The 20,971-nt window shown below is 36.0% G+C and overlaps 1 protein-coding gene across 1 annotated transcript; it reads left to right on the plus strand.

Annotated features, from left to right (window-relative positions):
* The first annotated feature begins 1,052 nt into the window (after positions 1–1,052).
* Positions 1,053–20,710, plus strand: LOC111787844 (E3 ubiquitin-protein ligase listerin-like). Its single transcript, XM_023667909.1, is given in 19 exon segments — positions 1,053–1,528; positions 1,647–1,764; positions 1,881–1,943; positions 2,744–2,821; positions 4,942–5,033; positions 5,498–5,600; positions 6,870–7,022; positions 9,324–9,397; positions 9,796–10,326; positions 10,328–10,661; positions 11,370–11,899; positions 12,675–13,293; positions 13,400–13,507; positions 14,461–14,511; positions 14,618–15,260; positions 16,845–17,890; positions 18,023–18,475; positions 19,565–19,795; positions 20,019–20,710. Coding segments are annotated over 19 exon segments (5,511 nt in total). The 5' UTR covers positions 1,053–1,472; the 3' UTR covers positions 20,247–20,710.
* Positions 20,711–20,971: the final 261 nt, after the last annotated feature.

Below are 20,971 nucleotides of genomic sequence, written 5' to 3' on the forward strand. Positions count from 1 at the left end.
GTGTATTTGAAACGAAAAAGTTCAATGATATTTGTTATGGTTTGAGTGAGAACTAACTCCATAGGCATGATTCACTAAATGAGGGGAATGCCACAATGCCTCAATCATTAGCTCATTGAGAGTCATTGAGTTGAAATAATGATTGGACCATACAAACCAGATATCAGTCTCTCCGGAAAGATCTACTTGTTTGTCCCATCACAAAGCATATACATTCATACATTCCTTCATAAAGGTAGGTGAAATCGTACATCTGTTTTGTGTTACGATCATGCTTGTCCAAAACGTGTTACCTGTGACTGCGTGTCAGATTTTCCAATCATACTTATCTAGGACGTGTTGTCCATGGTCTCATGCCCGTTCCAAACATTTTTTACTTGCTTTCATAGTTTAGATTTTTACTATTACTATCATGTTAATACGGGGTGTATGACTCTTCACCCAAATCGTGTCTACGCTTGCCAATGCTAAAATGCCCTAAAATGTATAAAAATGTGATTAGTTGTCAACTCTTTCTACTCAGATTATATGCTATCAAAGTTGTGGTTGCAGCTTATTCACTTTTGACTTATAACATTGATATCTTTCAAATTGTTTTTCAACGCATTTCCTTGCTCACGTTTTCTAAAACATTTCTCTCAAACATGACCAAAGACTCGATCTTACGTCAAGATTGTCCGTAAAGTCCAACTTCCATATAGCTAACTTCTTCGTCAAGTTAGAACAAATGTTGCACAATCGTTGTCTCGTTGCCTCAAGAGTGCAGTTGTGACACCTAGTTGTCCACTACTCCGACCTTATCATTGACTTAAACATCAGAGTGTGTTAGACACGACATCATTATCCTCTTGCAGGTTGCTTCAAGTCGTCGTTGTTCGGCATTGCCCAAGGACAGTAGACCGAGATCCAACACGGGCAATAGTCATTTAAAATTATTATTATTATTATTATTTTTTGTTTTCAAATAAGGAAATAAAATATTAANAAGGAAATAAAATATTAGAAAAGGCAAGGGAAAAGTGAGAATTAAACCTTTGGCGTTAAGAGGGAAATACGAGTCCGACATAGTTTTCAGCTGTGTGCCCTTAGAACTCAATGAGGGTTGAAACCTATAAATTGGAATTGCATTCTCGTCTCCCAGCGAACGAATACAACACAGAAACCCATTTGTTTAGCCGATACGCTCTCTGATTCATAAGCTTTTCGCCAGGAGGCGGCGTTTCTCGTCTCGTCGCTGTTACTCGAGGCGGAGCTGAATCCGACTAACCGATTTCAGGGGGAAGGCGGCGGTGGCGGTGGCGGCGGCGTATCGTTACTCCTTTACCAGACCTCTGAACCTCATCGCGTTTTGAGAACTTCCCCCTTTCAATCGGCGGACTTCCAATATAATCCGGATTTCCATCTCTATTCTCAACTTTCTCGGATTCTCAATCCCTCTTTATTTTTCACCTGTGCTATTGCCTGTAATTTGAATGGGTAGACCCAAGGGAGACGGTGCTAGAAGCAAGGCTAGACCTTCAAGCAGCAGGTTGTTAACTTCTCTTCCATATTTACGAAGATCGCCGCTTTCAGTTATTCCATTAGCTAAAATTCTTTTCTTTTTGTTCATATTCCTTTGAGAAATTCAACTTTTCTTTTGCACACAGTTTGGCAGCGTCACTTCTGCCATCGGATTCCGCCGCTAACGCTGCTGGATTCGGCGGTTTTCTTGGTAGTTACCGGCTCGATTCTACTCTCACTGGGGATGATGCAGCATCTTTTTCGGTATGGTTGTTTGGATTGAGAGTTGAGACATGATAGATATTATTGTAACGCTGCTTGATTAATGAATTTGTAATCATTGATAGGACCGTTTTTTTATTATATTTGTGTGCACGCAGGATATTGATGGTGAAGTTGCACAGCACTTGAAGAGGCTTTCAAGGAAAGACCCAACCACCAAGGTAATTTATATGTAGTTATCTGTTGTCTTTCATCTACTGTTAAGCAAGGCTCTTCACTAGGAAATAAGTAGTTAAGAGTTCCTGACGCACGGCTAATAAGAAGCTCGTCAATGTATTACTCTTAAGCGAAAATGCGCTATCTAATGTTGAGTACTGGTCGACATATCTCTTCCAATTTTCAACATCACTCCAGAGCCTCTGCCTCCAGTTTAATTCTACTATCAAACTACAAAACTGTCGTGCGTTCAGAATATTAGTAGGATACTAAAAACTTGATTGGGATTTCTGAAAACGGGCCTATTGTTATTTTCTTAAAGGAAAAAAAAGTTACTGGCTTGGTGTATTTTCCCCCCCTTTTCTATCTCAACAATTGCATATCTAAATTCAGTATTACACTTGGACAACTTCTCGTTGTTTAAAACTATCTGAATGTTATAATAATCATTGATATATTATAACGAGTACTCTTTTCATGTAAAAGGTGTGGAATTNTCTCGTTGTTTAAAACTATCTGAATGTTATAATAATCATTGATTAATTATAACGAGTACTCTTTTCCTGTAAAAGGTGTGGAATCGTTTAAGTGTAGAGTTAGTTGTAACAGTCATACATTTGAAAGCACCATTGTGAGCCAGAGTGTTGGTTAGGACCATTGCATCAAAATTTTACTTTTTGTACATACTGTAGAGGAAACTCGTTGAGATCTTACGAGTGAATAATATTCACATTTACTATTTTTTTTCAGTTAAAATTTTAAGGGTTCTTTAATAGGAACTAATTTGCTATTAGATTTTCAACAGCTCAAAGCATTGGCCTCTTTGTCCGAGTTTCTTAAGCAGAAGTCTGGGAAAGACGTTGCGTCAATTATTCCACAATGGGTACCTCTCTTTCCTTCTCCATGTTCAGCTAATCTTGGCTTTGCATGGATGACTTATGAATTCATTCATTTTCATGTTTAATATCATTTGTTGTTGGGTTGCATACATATACATTAGTGATTCTCCTTTAATGTGGTATAGTCATGAGAGTGTTAGGGTGATTTGATATAGAAACCATAGGGGAAGGGGAATTGAGTTGTGAGCTGGAGTATATAATTCCTTGAGATGGGCCTTGTGCATATTATATACTAATTTGTTTCTTATGGAATAAATGTATGTATGTATGTATTATGTCTGTATATAGACATACTATATATACTTTATTTTTTTGTAAAGAAACAATTTCATTAAAGTTCCGTATGATAATATAAGATGTTACTATATACATACATTCATTCATATATTTGTTTTTTGGTTGAACTGTCTTTAGATTAGGTTTTTATTGTTGGTTGTTTTTTTTGGATGCCACTGTTTGCACCTTTTTTATATTCCTAAATGGAAGCCTTCATTTTTTGTTGGAAGGAAAAAAAAAAAATAAATAAATAAAAAAGAAAGAAGAAAAGAAAGAGCTATTAGATTTATGAGGCTATTCAAGGAAGCTTTAAAGTTATCTAGAGTTTTGAATATAATTAATCCATTCTTATGAAGCCAAAAACACCATGACCTTCACTGAAACCCATGATGTTTCCAGGCTCTCTGTATGCTACAAATACCTGATATAAAAAATCCTTCTAGGTTCTATAAGCACACCTCCACAACTTTTAACGACCTGTGAAGTTTCTTTGGATTCCTTAAAATCAACACCTCTCAAGCTCCTAATAGACTTGACAAAATCCTTGTTCATTTTGGACAGTTATTACTATTATTTTCTCTCCCTCTCTCTCTCTCTCTCTCTCTCTCTCTCTTACAGAATCACAATTCAATTCCTCAAGAATCCTCTTTTTCTTCTAGTCTTCAATCTTCTCATGTTCCCAGACAATATCATGGACCACTAAGATTCTCTTCGAGCTAATCTGGATTCCATTCGTTTGTGACCAAAAGCTATTTCTTGATTGCCTTATTATTATTTAGACTATTGCTTGTTTGGAGTTTTGGAAGGTGTGGGCATCATTTCTTCACGAACTACATGTCCTATAGTCCCTGTGTCCCATGCAAGCTGGGGCATTCTAACTTTGTTGGTCTTGCCACACTCAGTGGCTGACAACCCCTTTGATAACTGAAGTTGTCTTTGCAATCTTTTCAATTGTTGGGGGTTTACTTTCTCCAATGATAAGGGTATATGATTATGGCTCGAACATTGTTGACTGAGTAACTCTCTATGTAAGATACTTTTTCCCATGAGTATCTTCCTCCATTGAGCTATCCCCAAAGTGACTAATTTTTTTCTGCTAAGTCTTGACAAAGAAGCTTTTGAAGTAGGGTAATATACGAAATCCTTACTATTTAGTCCTTTTATTTCCCCAATTTACTTCTTGTGTTCTTCTTGCATCCTTTCTCACCTATTTAGCATTTAGTAATGCAGCCTGGTCAGACCACTGTGCAAAATATGATGGATCTTCATGGACGCTTATGCTTCCTTCCAACAACTTTGTGTTGTATTGTAGTATAATTTTGAGCCACGGCTTCACTACCATCCGCTTTAGGGTATTGTCTCACACTTCTATAGGAACAAAGCCTTTCGGCTTGTCTTTAACCTAAGGAGGAGTGTTGAAATGTATATGTTATGCTTGAAAGATGACCGTTTCCTTCTATAAAGAATTTACCTTTACTTGTTCTTTTCAAAATTATTCTCTTTTGCTCATTTCTTTTCAGCCATTGCATATTATGTGGATAAGTTCTTTCTTGTTTCCTTATGGTTTAGCTGGATTTATAGGAAACTCTAATTTATCTTTGCTCCCAAGTTTTTATGTACACTATCCAGGGTGCATAATTAACTGAAGTTCTAGTCTAATGTTTGATTTGATTGCTTTCTTCTTCTTCTTCTTCTCTTTTAACTATTTAATATTTTGTCTACCAGCCAATTTTATTTGTTGTCATATTATGACTTTAGTTATATATCGTGCTGCATTTTCTAAATGTTTGCTCTTTTTCAATGATAGCTCTCTCCATTTCTTTTATAGGTATTTGAATACAAGAAACTGTTGATGGACTATAATAGAGATGTACGACTTGCTACACATGAGACAATGACCAATCTCGTCATTGCTGCTGGGTACTTTTTGGCCCTTCCCAAATCTGTATCACTCCCAATTCTGCACGAGTAGCATATTGATCTCAGTGCAACTTTTGTTTAGTTTGGTGGTTAAGCTTCTAGATCATATGTAGAGTAATGATGAGTTTGACAACATAAGCTATTTTTTGTTTGAAATGCATTTATTGAATACAAAGATACTTCCGAAGATTATAGATAAGTCTCATACTATACTATAAGTAGACATCTGATATATACTGATAAAGAAGTCCTTAAATTTTCTTAAACCTTTTTGTTCAATTACTTTCTGGCTTATTCTTGTTGGATTTGGATATTTACACGTTCAAGGATTGGCAGAATTCAATTATTTAATATGTTCAATGGTTAGTTGCCAGGTCTCATTAATGTAATGTAGCCAATCAATTCATTTTGTCATAAGGCTTAGGCACTAAATTAGCTTGTGGGATTTCTTTCATGTTCCTCAGGAGAGAGATAGCTCCGCATCTGAAATCTCTGATGGGGCCATGGTGGTTTTCTCAGTTTGATTCAGTTTCTGAAGTCTCTCAAAGTGCAATGCAATCATTGCAGGTATGTTATCAATTACCAAACTGATTAGCATTTTCATTTATAGTAGAGTACTGGTGATGACTTGAGAGAGGGTGTATGGATGGAGTAAGGTTCGCACATAAATGTCCAAAGGTTTGGGTTCATGATCTCAAATTGGGGACTTTGATCAATCAAAAGCATAGTTTGTGTGCAAGTACCATGCAGTTTCACAAATTTTGATTTTAGCTTCTTTGGAGAGCACTTTTACATATAGAAAAATAAAAGATGATTTAGATTCTTTTTGTTGGTGTGTCCGTGCTAAATAGGTTTAAACTCCTCAAATTACCTCTCATTGTGTTGCTAGACAAAATGGAAAATACTATGCACGTGAAAATTGTAGGGAACTTTTGACACATCATGTTTTTAAAGCAAGGAAGTTTTGCAACATCTTTGTTTTGTAAGCTAAAAAATCTCAGTAAATTTTATGAATTACGAAAAGAAGTTTCTGAAAGTTTCTTTTCTTCTAGTTTGGTTATGCTATCTTCTAAGAAGTCGAAAACAGAACAAGGGCCTTATTTGTAACGAACCATATTTCTTTAACGAATATAAAACAAATGGCATTATCCTTTGCAAATGAGATTATCTGTCTGGCATTCATATGGCTTTTTGGAACCTCAATTGATTTTCACTCTGTCCCCCAACTTGAGTTGGCGGCATACTGCAGCGTGACTGGTCAATTTCCATTAAACACTAAATTTTCTTGGATCGTACTTAGATTTGTTTTTTTTTTTTTTAGAAAAAAAACAATCTACAAACAACTTTGTTTCTGTCTAATAAAACAAGGAATTTATAATTAATAGATAAGGTAACGATATTGACTGAAGAAGGATCCAGTGGAATGATGCAATNCGTTGGAGACCTCCCTTATATGTTGTGCAAAGTTAAGCTTCAAGAAAGAGATGCATTAAATGCACTTTAAGTTGCATTTAATGAATTCAGCTAAATTTATGGAACTAGTCCAAAGATGACTAATAAACACATTTCATTCATTGTACTATTTAATTATAATTTAAATATTTGTTTGTCATATTTAAGCTAGTTTTTAATATGAGAGTTAAGATTATATTGTAACCTACATAAGTTACCATATTCCACCGTTAAATAGTNATTTTCATTTATAGTAGAGTACTGGTGATGACTTGAGAGAGGGGGGCGGTGATCATTATTGCCAAAAAATTCCCAACTCCAGTTGAATTCATTTCTTATGGAACCTTTTAACACTTTCCGCTTTAAATGAATTGTGAACAACAGGCAGCATTTCCTGCTCAGGAAAAGAGAGTAGATGCTTTAATTTTATGTACAACTGAGATATTTATATACCTGGAGGAAAACTTGAAGCTCACACCAGACACTTTGTCAGATAAAGTAGTTGCTAAGGATGAATTGGAAGAGATGCACCAGCAGGTGTGCTTTCAAATTCTCCCTCTTGGATTCTGCTTCATGTTTGTCTATTACTAGGGTTGACTGTATATCAACGATCATGTCTTTTTATTTCTCATAGCACAAGCGTGCGTATTAATTTTTTCTCTTTTCTTCTTTTCCCTATTACTTTTCATTAAATCTCTATCTGCATTATGGTAGTGGCCAACAGTAGCAGTAGTGCTATTGCAATAACGGGACTTCGCTACCTCAAAGTAATAGCTTCATGTCCCAAATTATTCTTGAACAGGGATGGTTCCTAATATTTACGTTGCATGTTAGATACTCTCTCGATATGAACCACGACCAAGGAATTTTCATACCTCAAGGTCTAATTACAAGGACAAGAGCCAAGAAGCTACAACAAACCTTGTATACATATATTCAAGCTATGGTGAACTCATCAAAGGAAATTCTAGAAGACGTTGGAGACCTCCCTTATATGTTGTGCAAAGTTAAGCTTCAAGAAAGAGATGCATTAAATGCACTTTAAGTTGCATTTAATGAATTCAGCTAAATTTATGGAACTAGTCCAAAGATGACTAATAAACACATTTCATTCATTGTACTATTTAATTATAATTTAAATATTTGTTTGTCATATTTAAGCTAGTTTTTAATATGAGAGTTAAGATTATATTGTAACCTACATAAGTTACCATATTCCACCGTTAAATAGTCATTTTAATATGGAGGTTAGGGGTATTTCTCATTTACTAGCCAATTTAATTGGGGAGTTATGTGTCATATAGGTTAAGGTTGTAAAGGCTAATAGCCTTCTTTTCTTTGATTAGAGACATCACATTTTGGAATNTGACTGTATATCAACGATCATGTCTTTTTATTTCTCATAGCACAAGCGTGCGTATTAATTTTTTCTCTTTTCTTCTTTTCCCTATTACTTTTCATTAAATCTCTATCTGCATTATGGTAGTGGCCAACAGTAGCAGTAGTGCTATTGCAATAACGGGACTTCGCTACCTCAAAGTAATAGCTTCATGTCCCAAATTATTCTTGAACAGGGATGGTTCCTAATATTTACATTGCATGTTAGATACTCTCTCGATATGAACCACGACCAAGAAATTTTCATACCTCAAGGTTCAATTACAAGGACAAGAGCCAAGAAGTTACAACAAACCTTGTATACATATATTCAAGCTATGGTGAACTCATCAAAGGAAATTCTAGAAGACGTTGGAGACCTCCCATATATGTTGTGCAAAGTTAAGCTTCAAGAAAGAGATGCACTAAATGCACTTTAAGTTGCATTTAATGAATTCAGCTAAATTTATGGAACTAGTCCAAAGATGACTAATAAACACATTTCATTCATTGCACTATTTAATTATAATTTAAATATTTGTTTGTCATATTTAAGCTAGTTTTTAATATAAGAGTTAAGATTATATTGTAACCCACATAGGTTACCATATTCCACCGTTAAATAGTCATTTTAATATGGAGGTTATGGGTATTTCTCATTTACTAGCCAATTTAATTTGGGAGTTATGTGTCACATAGGTTAAGGTTGTAAAGGCTAATAGTCTTCTTTTTTTTTATTAGAGACATCACATTTTGGAATAAAAAAAAGAATAGAAATGTGATGTCTCTAATCAAAGAAAAGAAGGTTTTATATAGCCTTTACAACCTTAACCACACATAACTCCCAAATTAAATTGGCTAGTAAATGAGAAATACCCATAACCCTCCCTATTAAAATGGCTAGTTAATGGTGGAATATGAATGGCTAGTTAATGGTGGAATATGGTAACCTATGTGGGTTACAATATAACCTTTAACTCCTATATTAAAAACTAGCTTAAATATGACAAACAAATATTTAAATTATAATTAAATAGTGCAACTAATGAAATGTGCTTACTAGTGATCTTTGGACTAGTTCCATAAATTTAGCTGAGTTCAATAAACGCAACTTAAAGTGCATTTAATGCATCTCTTTCTTGAAGCTCAACTTTGCACAACATATAAGGGAGGTCTCCAACGTCTTCTAGAATTTCCTTTGATGAGTTCACCATAGCCTGGATATATGTGTACAAGGTTTGTTGTAGCTTCTTGGCTCTCGTCATTGTAATTGGACCTTGAGGTATGGAAATTCCTTGGTCGTGGTTCATATCATACTCCCTCCTTTGACTGAATTTCCTCTTCATGTTGTATATCAATTTTCCAGTTGCCTAATTGGAAATACTACTACTTTCTGCTTGAGGATTTTATTTTTGTTTTAAGTTGTGCTGTTATGCTGTTTCTTGCTGTCTTCAAACGCAGGTTATCTCTTCATCACTGCTTGCTCTAGCCACATTAATTGATGTCTTAGTGAGTGTTCGGACTGAAAGATCAGGGANTGGTAGGACCAACACTGGCAAATGCTTTCCCGATTATAAGATCGCATGTAAGGCAATATCTCATACTTCTTGGAAACATTATTCAAAGTGTTTCTTCTTTGCACTTATGCTTTTTCTATTTTTGGATGTGGTGGTTAAATTACTATAGAAACCAAAGGTTTATACATTTAGTTAGCTAGTATAGTTGCATTATCAAATTTTAGTCTTCCCTTTGGAGTACAAGTCTGAACATTATTCTGAAGAGAAGGAATACATGAATTTTCGTTCTAAAACACAGAAACAACGTGCTCAGGTTTGCATGACTTGAATTCATTGAACTCCTGTTCCAGTAATTCTTTAAGAAGCTATTTTGAACTTCTTTACCTAATTATCAGTTATCTTACTTATGCCTAGCNGACTGGGAAAGGCAGTGGTGAAACAAAGCATGCTTCCAAGTCTAGGGAAACTGCTATTTCATTTGCTGAAAAGTTGTTCACCGAGCATAAATACTTTGTACACCTGTTGCAGTCCAAAAGTACCATTGTCCGATCTGCTACCTTTTCAGTCTTAAAGAGCCTTGTGAAAAACATTCCTCATGCTTTTAAGGAACAGAGCATGAAAACTATTTCCGGTTCTATCCTTGGTGCTTTTCAGGAGAAAGACCCTTCTTGCCATTCATCAATGTGGGATGCAGTATTACTTTTTTCTAAAAGGCTGCCCAACTGTTGGACATATGTGAATGTCCAGAAAACTGTACTGAATAGATTTTGGAATTTTCTTAGAAATGGGTGCTTTGGATCCCAACTGATTTCCTACCCAGCTTTGATTTTATTTTTGGACACAGTTCCACCTAGTGCTGTGGGAGAGCAGAAATTTCTCCTCAACTTTTTCGAGAATTTATGGGTTGGAAGGAACCCATTCCATTCGTCAAATGCAGAAAGGCTTGCGNCCTTTGAATAACAAGAGGACCGCAGAAACACCAAGTACAAAGTATCCGATGAGCTACTTACAAGATTTGAGAAAATGCATTGTTGAAATTCTATCCGGCATCTACCTAGTGGAACATGATCTACTTTCTGTTTTTGCTACGGAATTTCAGAAGAATTGTATTAGTATGTTCCAGTTGACAGATAATACAGAAGTAGCCTCGGGAACCATAGAACAGATTATAGGATTTATATTAGAATTGGAGCAACTTTCTATGGACAAGGATGATATCTGGCCCTTGGCTCTCTTGGTAGGACCAACACTGGCAAATGCTTTCCCGATTATAAGATCGCATGTAAGGCAATATCTCATACTTCTTGGAAACATTATTCAAAGTGTTTCTTCTTTGCACTTATGCTTTTTCTATTTTTGGATGTGGTGGTTAAATTACTATAGAAACCAAAGGTTTATACATTTAGTTAGCTAGTATAGTTGCATTATCAAATTTTAGTCTTCCCTTTGGAGTACAAGTCTGAACATTATTCTGAAGAGAAGGAATACATGAATTTTCGTTCTAAAACACAGAAACAACGTGCTCAGGTTTGCATGACTTGAATTCATTGAACTCCTGTTCCAGTAATTCTTTAAGAAGCTATTTTGAACTTCTTTACCTAATTATCAGTTATCTTACTTATGCCTAGCTGTACTGTGGATAACCTGCGTGCCTCACAGTTTCTGTGGCTTCCCTTTTGGTCCCACATACAATCACTCCCAAAATGTATAAAGGTCTAATATCTTATGCCTTTTCCCACAATTGAACTCTTGTTCCAGAAATTCTTTAAGAAGCTATTTTGAACTTCTTTACCTAATTATTAGTTATCTTACTTATGCCAAGCTGTAATGTGGATAACCTGCGTGCCTCACAGTTTCTGTGGCTGCCTTTTTGGCCCACAGACTATCACTCCCAAAATGTATTAATGTCTAATACCTTATGCCTTTTCCCAATATTGAACTTCAAATATTTCTAATTCAAACTACATTATTCTTGTTTCATTGACATCAGGAATCTTCAGATGGTGTGAGGCTTCTATCTGCTGCTATTTCTGTTTTTGGGCCTCGCAAGATTGTTCGAGAACTATTTATTTGTAATAATGGAATGTCCTCTACTCATTTGTCTGGTGTTGAGGCCCAAGATGTGGAGGCAAGACAATTCATGCAAATATTTAATGAAGTTTTTGTTCCTTGGTGTTTGCAAGGGAATAATAGCTCTGCTGGTGCTCGATTAGATCTCTTGCTTGCACTAATTGATGATGAACGTTTCTCCCATCAATGGAATTCTGTTATCAGTTACTCATTTAATCTAGATCATACTGGAGTTGTGCTTGAGTCCATTAACTCAGAAAGTTTAGCCATGTTGGCAAAGCTTTTAGACAGAGCAAGAGGAAAAATTACGAATAGTGACGCAAGAAATGTCACCAATACTTGGCAGAAGGCTAACCTTGGGAACTGGCATCATGAGCATTTGGAATCTGCTGCTGTTGCTATAGCGCAATCCCAGGCTCCCTTTAGAAGTTCATTTACAGAGTTTTTATGGTATCTAAACTATAGATCTCTTGTCTTAATGATTATACCTAATTATGTTTTAAAAAACTGATACATTTACGATTTAGAATCACACATGGTACACATTTTGAACCATTTCATACTTACTAGTTTTCTTGATTTAATCATTTATTTCAATTGGAGTGGCCCATGAAAACTAGTATCTTCATTTCACTTGCTTTTTAAACTGTGGTATTTTTATACATTAGAAACGGTACATTTTACTTCCAACTTTTTCTCTTCCTCTTCCCTTATTAACTGCATAATCTTACAATTATGAGTTAGAAAGTTGGATACATTACATCTCGGGAAGTCCTTTAGTGGGAATTGAATTTCATGATTCAGATTGATATAGTGCCATGTTTCTTGAAAATGACTCGATCATCTTTCACCTCTGTAAAAGAAGTATATATGTATATGTATATGTATATGTATATGTATGCATGTATCTATGTATGGATGTGTGTATGTATGTATGGATGTGTGTGTGTATGCATATATATGCGAGCACACACACACCAACAGGAAATGGCTAGACAATTTCCATTTTCCTACCCTTTTCTTTTGCATGTATCCAAAGATTGGTGGAAGGTTGCTTGTTTTTGAGAAATGAAATAACTCTTGCAAACTGAGTCCTAGCCTTAGTAGAGTCCTATTTAAAATATTAGTCCACAGTTTCNCTAGCCTTAGTAGAGTCCTATTTAAAATATTAGTCCGCAGTTTTGATGTGTTATGTTTTAATCTTAATCATCTCTCTTCTTTGCAGTTCTGTTTTGGGTGGTTCAGTACAGAGTGATTGCTCTTCTTTTGTGTCAAGAGATACATTGATTGCTATATTCGAGGCGGTATTTCAGAAATTAGTTAGTTTCTTATTGCACTCTCCTTTAAGTTGGGCAAGAAATTCTTGTTCTTCATTGATACCTAAGCCAGGAAATTCTTTCCCCAATTCCATAAGTTCTTCAGATGTTGTTGCGATGGCACATTTTTCTCTAGAAGTACTTGACCGCTGCGTCTTTTGCTTATACAACCTAGGGGAAGAAAATTATCTACTTCCTAGTATTTTAGCTACTATATATGCTATTGACTGGGATTGTAGTATAGAAGAAAGACAAGATGATATGCTTGATGACAAATTTAAGGAAGAAAGGAGAGAAAGGTTGCTTTTTGGTGGACGTGTGCGTGTCCTACGCCAAAAGATTTATCAGTTTTGGAAGAACTGTAAAACACACAACAGAAAAAAATATGGAAGTATCCTGATTCAGTTTATTAGGTCTGCCATCTTCAGTGACGATACTGAAGAAATTGTGTCTTTGTGCTGCCAATGGATGCTTGAAATTAAGGATCAAATCTCTCAGGATCACTTAGAGGAACAGTATATGTTAGACCAGCTTTTGATCAAGGGTGATACATGGCCTTTCTGGATTGCTCCCAACCNTTGAAATTAAGGATCAAATCTCTCAGGATCACTTAGAGGAACAATATATGTTAGACCAGCTTTTGATCAAGGGTGATACATGGCCTTTCTGGATTGCTCCCAACCTCATGGCTCCAAATGAATTGGCCGCTTCAAATACGAAAAACATTGGCTTTGATATTCACGTGAGTGGGCTTTGTTTAATTTATACCATTTCTTTCTTCATGACAGTTTAATACTATTGTGGNTGGGCTTTGTTTAATTTATACCATTTCTTTCTTCATGACAGTTCAATACTATTGTGAATGCTGAAGTTTGACAATTTCTTTCTGTATTTTCTGATAACGATATAAATATATATCATTCTTTGGTTTTTAATAAAAATATAACTATCTGAATGTGTATCTGCATGTTTGGGTTTTCCTTGTAATATTGGGTTAATCACCCATATTAGAGAGCGGGTATCTACCATCCATTGTTTTCCTTCTATGCTGCTTGGTAGATGTTCTATGCTCGATAAAATAGCAATAACTGCTCAATTTTACTGTCGGCCCGAACAAAGTTTGTCCTTCTAGGAGTACGTGATAGTCGTACACTGCCTAGGCAACATTCTGTCAAGCATTTCTTCTTTGATGCATTCTGTTTCCATCCATTTAATTAATTAAGTCATTGATAACTGTGTTTCTAATCTCTGACTGAAATTGTGTTTTCTGTTGTAAAAGTTCCAATGAGGCGTTGCATACNAATATAACTATCTGAATGTGTATCTGCATGTTTGGGTTTTCCTCGTCTTATTGGGTTAATCACCCATATTAGAGAGCGGGTATCTGACCATCCATTGTTTTCCCTCTATGTTGCTTGGTAGATGTTCTATGCCGATAAAATAGCAATCACTGCTCAATTTTACTGTCGGCCCGAACAAAGTTTGTCCTTCTAGGAGTACGTGATAGTCGTACACTGCCTAGGCTACATTCTGTCAAGCATTTCTTCTTCGATGCATTCTGTTTCCATCCATTTAATTAATTAAGTCATTGATAACTGTTTTTCTAATCTCTGACCAAAATTGTGTTTTCTGTTGTAAAAGTTCCAATGAGGCGTTGAATACTGAATGTTAAATACACCGATGTTTCATATGCAGAAATCTGGAAATCACAAGCTTATTTCTTTAGCAAGCATGCTTATGTCAAAGATTGGACTTGAGAATTTTTTTTCTGGCCAAGTTGAAAATTCTTCACCTTGCCTTGGTGAGGCGNAATCACAAGCTTATTTCTTTAGCAAGCATGCTTATGTCAAAGATTGGACTTGAGAAATTTTTTTCTGGCCAAGTTGAAAATTCTTCACCTTGCCTTGGTGAGGCGACAAATAATGAGGTTACTTGCCGTGCTTGGCTGGTTGCTGAAATATTATGCACATGGAAGTGGCCAGGAGGTAATGCTAGAGGCTCTTTCCTTCCTTTATTTTGTGCTTATGTCAAAAGGAGCTGTTCACATGAAAGCTTGTTGGATTCCACCTTCAACATATTGTTGGATGGGGCTCTTCTCTGCGGTAGCAGGGCTGCTCAAAGCATCGTCAATATTTCGCCTTATCCAGATACCTTACTAGAGGATATTCAAGAACCATTCTTGAGAGCTCTCGCATCTCTTCTTTTCAGTATGTTAAAAGAGAACATATGGGGGAGAGACAAAGCTAGTTCACTGTTTGAGTTGCTTGTTAGAAGACTTTTCATTGGTGAAGCAGTGAATATTGACTGTTTAAGGATTCTTCCACTGATTGTGAGTTTTCTTATTCGTCCGATGTGTGAAAGAAACACTGTGTTTGATGATTCTGGTTCATGCTCTGTGGAGGGCTCAAAGGAAAATATTATTCAAAATACAATCGAGGGTTGGCTCCAGAGAGTCCTTTTGTTCCCATCATTAAGTCAATGGCAGGCTGGGGAAGGTATGCGTCGAAGTAGTTGACATTAATTGATGGACCATAGATAGAAATCGTTTCTGACTATTTTGATCATATTTAATTTGTGCATGTGTTTCCTTTTGTTGAATTGTTCCTAACATATCTCATTTAATTTTTTTCTTATATCTTTTATGACTTTGCATTTGAAGTAGCATTCAAGTGGATGCCATATCACCTTCTTTCGAAAACAGATGTTGTGAAGGGAGAGCATTGTGAAACCTATATATGTTAGATAACATGTGTACAAGGGACGTGAAAAGAGAGCATTCATTTTCTACTATTAGAATATTCTAATTTATCATTACGAGTTTCATTTTCTTCATCAAACATATAAGGCTCAAGTGCAGCTGTTTTCTTCATATATATAATTACAAAAGAGGGGGATCGGTAAATAGGGTTTTTTTCTATATAATAATCCTCAAGTCAGCCCAAATTATACTCCTCTTATTCCTTGCTCTTTATCTGGGGACTTTTGATTAAAGGAGTGATGGGTGCAATTTTTGGTATGAATGCTTATTGATAATTACAGCTTTTCATTTTATTTATTTATTTATTTATTATAAAAGAATGGGTTATCCATGATGTTTACAATAAAACCTTCTCAATTTACATTGAGGGAGGTAGGACTATAAGAAGGAAAAATATTAGGCAATTTACACCCAAATATAGTGAACAACATTGTCGAAGAGCGTTGTATAAGTCGGTGTCTTCTCCATGAAGACTCTTTGGTATCTTTCTTCCATAAATCTTTTACTTCCTTAGGAAAAGTAAGATGTCGTCTGATGATATTGAGAATCCTTGTCCATAAATTTTGAGCATATGTGCATTGCATATATAAGTGGCTTTGTGCTTTGTTGTCTTTCTTGCATAATGTGCACCAACGTGGAAATGATCATTTGGTCTTTTTTTTTTTTTTTTTTTTTTTTTTTTGGTAGATTTTCACTTTTGCTAATGACTTTATGCACTATTTCCCTGGAAAAACTTCCTTTCCAACTTTCATTTCATATTTATGAATATTTCTTTTAAGAATCATGACTGAATATATGTCCTAGTCCCTAGTGTTTGGGTAGGTTTCAAAATCTAGTCTTTAGTTTTTAAAAAGCTTCAATTTAGTCCCTTACGTATTAACATTTTAAAATTTAGTCCTTCTGGTTGGTAAATGTTCAAATTGATTGATAATAGATTTACATGACATAATATAAAGAAGAAAAGAAGCTACATAAGATAAGAAAACTTAAAATTTCTATCCATTTAGAATTTTGGGGAAATTAGAAGCTTTATCTTTCCTCTATTAGATTATCTTTTTTCTCTAAATTTTATTCAACTCACTAAATTTTATATCACCAACCCATTTTAGCAGTAACCAATAGGGGTACTGATTGAGATGTTAAAACATAAAGACAAAATTGAAACTTATTAAATGATAGGAACGAAGCTGAAAAAAAGGCTAAAAGCACTAGGGACTCATGTATTCATTTAACTTGACTTTATCATGTGTGATTTGTGGTCTATTTATTGTTGCGTGGACATTATTTGTTATCCTTGATGGGTTTTGATTTCTTCTGGCAGATATGGAAGATTGGCTTTTGTTGGTGATATCTTGTTATCCCTTTAGTAGTTCCATGGGAGGCTTACACACGTTGAAGCCGGACAGAAATATAAGCACTGAGGAGAGCAGTCTTTTATTGGAAATATTTCGAAAACAGAGAAATATATCTGGTAGATCATCTACAGTTAATCATGCACCGCGGGTACAAATGTTATTGTCCGAGCTTATGGTTGTTTCTGTCGGCTACTGCTGGAAGCAATTCAATGACGAAGATTGGGAGTTTTTGTTGTGTCAGTTAATGAGTTGGATCCAACCAGCCGTTGTAGTAATGGAGGAAATTGCTGAAAGCGTGAATGGTATTATCGTCAATAGCTCTACTTCAATGAATGCAAATGAAATTTTAGAAAAGCTTGAGCAAAGTGTTAAGATTTCAGACCCAATCCCGTTTTGCATTTCGAGAAATGCCCTTTTGTCATTTTCTTTGTTTTATGGTTCCTTTGGGCTACAAGGACTGAAAGATATGGAAACTTTAAACCCTCAGCGATTAGATAAATTGAACCATGTCAATGATCGCATTGTTGAAGGAATTCTTCGCATGTTCTTTTGCACTGGAATTTCTGAGGCCATTGTATGCTCCTACGGTGATAAAGCTACAACCATTATAGCATCCTCAAGAATTGAACTTCCTCATTTCTGGGACTTGATAGCTTCAAGTGTTACTAAATCCTCAAAAGATGCTAGAGAGAGAGCAGTAAAATCAATTGAATTTTGGGGACTCAGTAAAGGCCCTGTTAGTTCTTTATATGGCATTCTTTTTTCCACCAAACCGGTTCCTTCATTGCAATATGCAGCCTATTTTATGCTCTCAACTGAACCAATTTCTTACTCTGCAATTATTAGAGAAAATACTTCATGCTACCTGGATTATGATACCACGACTGAACAGGGCTCTACTCAAGTTGATTTTTCATCAGAATATAATGTGCTTTTGAAGGAAGAAATTGTATTTATGATTGAGAAACTCCCTGATGATGTTTTTGACATGGAGTTGATGGCCCAAGAAAGGGTGAGTACATTGTCTCTAACATTTACTTGCCAACTGCCATCGAATTGTCAAAACTTTAAATATCAAATTCAAATTTCAGTTGATACTTGTTGCTTTAATAGGACCTGATTACTAACGATTTAATTTTTGTAGGTGAATATATTTCTTGCTTGGTCTTTGTTGCTGTCACACTTATGGTCATTGCCCCCATCCTCATCTGCAAGGGAAAGATTGGTTCAATATATCCAGAATTCTGCTAGTTCAAGGATATTAGATTGCCTTTTCCAGCATATACCTGTTGAAGGCATGGCTCTTCAGAAGAAGAAAGATACAGAACTTCCAGCTGGGCTATCAGAAGCTGCAACTGCAGCAAACCAAGCCATTACCACAGGTTCATTATTGTTTTTGGTGGAATTTCTTTGGCCCGTTGAACCAGTGAAACTGGCATCATATGCTGGAGCAATATATGGCTTGATGCTCCGTGTTCTTCCTGCTTATGTTCGAGGGTGGTTTTGTGATTTGCGTGACCGTTCAAAGTCTTCTGTCATTGAATCCTTTACAAAAGCATGGTGCAGTCCTTCTCTCATTGCGAATGAACTGTCCCAGGTATGTGTTCTCTTGTGACGAAGCTCATTTATTAGCTGTGTATACTTATTGTTACTTTTTCAACTTATCCAAGACAATGAAATTAAGCTCCTTGAATTTACTCGCTTAATTTCGATTTCATTTGGGTGCTGCTCAGTATTAGTTTGCAAAAGTATGCCTAGAGATGGGGGTGGACCAGGTGGGTCATTCAAAACACAACATAGAACTCTTTAGCATCTGGTTCTAAGTCTACTGTTGCTTATTTTGTCAATTTCAGTAGCTCTAGCAGACATGGCAATACCCTTTACTAACTAACTGCTTAGCTTTTAATGCCCATTGCTCGGATCACTTCTATGGGTGGTACCAATTCCTCTTGAATGCGACTTCCTTTTGGTGATAGTCTATGTTCACGTGGTTGGTTTCCAGCCAAACTGTATCAAATATCTTGTAAAGATTGCTTGTATCTGTAGAACTCAAGGAGTCCAGGACACTTTTGTACAACCTATAAAATAGATCCTGTTCAAGTAAGGTAGTAAGGTTGCTTGTATCATGAACCATAGGATTTGGTCAAACTAAATGAGTGGCATTGTACTTTACATGATTTGGCTTGTTTGATGAGTTATGCTCCTCTCAAAGAACATACAGACAACACAAAGTCAAAGGATACTAGCCTTTCTCCAGCTTGATTCACAATTATTAGATAAATGAACAACTTGAACCTAACGATAAGGGCCGAGAGGTTAGTCGATTTCCCATCAAATGTGGTAGAGTTATTGCTCTTAAAGTCTTCAAATGAGGTAGTGTAAACGGCCATGCTCCTTCATTCTGGTTCTAGCCATGAATAAGCATTGAAATCCTCCAAGCTCAACATGATAGATACTACATGCCATGAGCTTGGGAGATGAGTTGGCAAGGGTACCTGCACTGGAGTTCAATCGCGTTGTGTTGGCTCTTGTTGAGGTACCCTTATAACACTTCGTAAAACTGGTCAATCTACCACAGCACCGTGCTGAGGTGTCATTTAGAGGCACAAAGCTACAACTTCATGTGGATATTATTTTTGTGGGGTACAACACTATCATTCTCTTACAAAAATATTCTTTGCTGCAGATAAAGAAAGCTGAATTTGCTGATGAAAATTTCTCAGTTGTTGTAAGTAAATCAGCCAATGAGGTAATTGCTACGTATACCAAAGACGAGACGGGGATGGACCTAGTAATTCGCCTTCCTTCATCATATCCACTGAGGCACGTTGATGTTGATTGTATGAGGAGTTTGGGAATAAGTGAAGTTAAGCAGCGGAAGTGGTTATTGTCCATGATGTCGTTTGTCCGTAATCAGGTAACTTTTTTTCTTTTTCTGTACTGAAAGGGTGTTCAGAATCTTAGGCCTAATCATCTTAAAACATGAAAAGAGAAAAACCCCCGAATCTGGTAATTCCTGTATTAGGTTAGCTGTGACGCGTGTAAGATTCGAGTGGACCTGCACGACTAGAGGTCGGTATATAGGGGCATTAGGGGCATTAGGGGCAATGGATGATTTAGATTTTTCTTATGTGATGCAGAATGGTGCTTTAGCTGAAGCAATAAGGATATGGAAGCGTAATTTTGACAAGGAGTTTGAAGGAGTTGAAGAGTGTCCCATTTGTTACAGTGTTATCCACACAGTCAACCACAGCATTCCCCGCTTGGCATGCAAGACATGCAAGCACAAGTTCCATTCAGCATGCCTTTATAAATGGTTCTCCACTTCACATAAATCCACCTGCCCTCTGTGCCAGTCTCCGTTCTAATCTGGACTCAAACTCGACGATAAGTTTTGACGATACTTCTTGCATCAACTCTGAAACAATGGAGCTGTAAGGTACACAAGCAGACACTTAAAGCGTGTTTCTGTGCTAACCGTGGCAACGAAAATGAAGGGCAGAACGTAACTACGAACTCATCCACTTTTTGGCACGATATATTGGTGTTTAAGATAGCTGAGCAGTTGATACGGTTCACTTGGAAGAATGTTTTCTACTTTCTATATGTATTTCTTTTCCCCCAATTATAACATAGCCTGGGTAGAGTATGTTTGTTTAATTCAACTGGATTTGTATATAAATTACCATTTAGGTTTTTGTTATTGCTTTTTCTGGAGCTCTAACCACATGAAAGTGCAAGAACTCTAACCTTTGAAGTTTGAGTGTTAAAATTTTGTATGTTCACCAGTTTCTTTTGTTTACTCTAATTCTATGAATTATTTGTCCTCTGAGACCTTTAATGTTGCATTTCATTAGGCTTATTTGGTTATGGCTGTTGGTCTTGATTCAATACTCACTTCAAACATCTTATACTATGCAAATACGTACCCACATTATCATATAACATAAAAGTAAACAATCGATAAGTTCTAAACCAAAATAAAATAAACTTCAAAAAATTTTAAAAATGAAATAAATATTTAGAAAGTTTAGAGATCAAAATAGAATAGTCTAATACATTCACGCCATCGTTAAAATACAATATATAAGTG

This window comes from Cucurbita pepo, chromosome LG02 (assembly GCF_002806865.2).
Source record: "Cucurbita pepo subsp. pepo cultivar mu-cu-16 chromosome LG02, ASM280686v2, whole genome shotgun sequence".
Taxonomy (NCBI): Eukaryota; Viridiplantae; Streptophyta; class Magnoliopsida; order Cucurbitales; family Cucurbitaceae; genus Cucurbita; species Cucurbita pepo.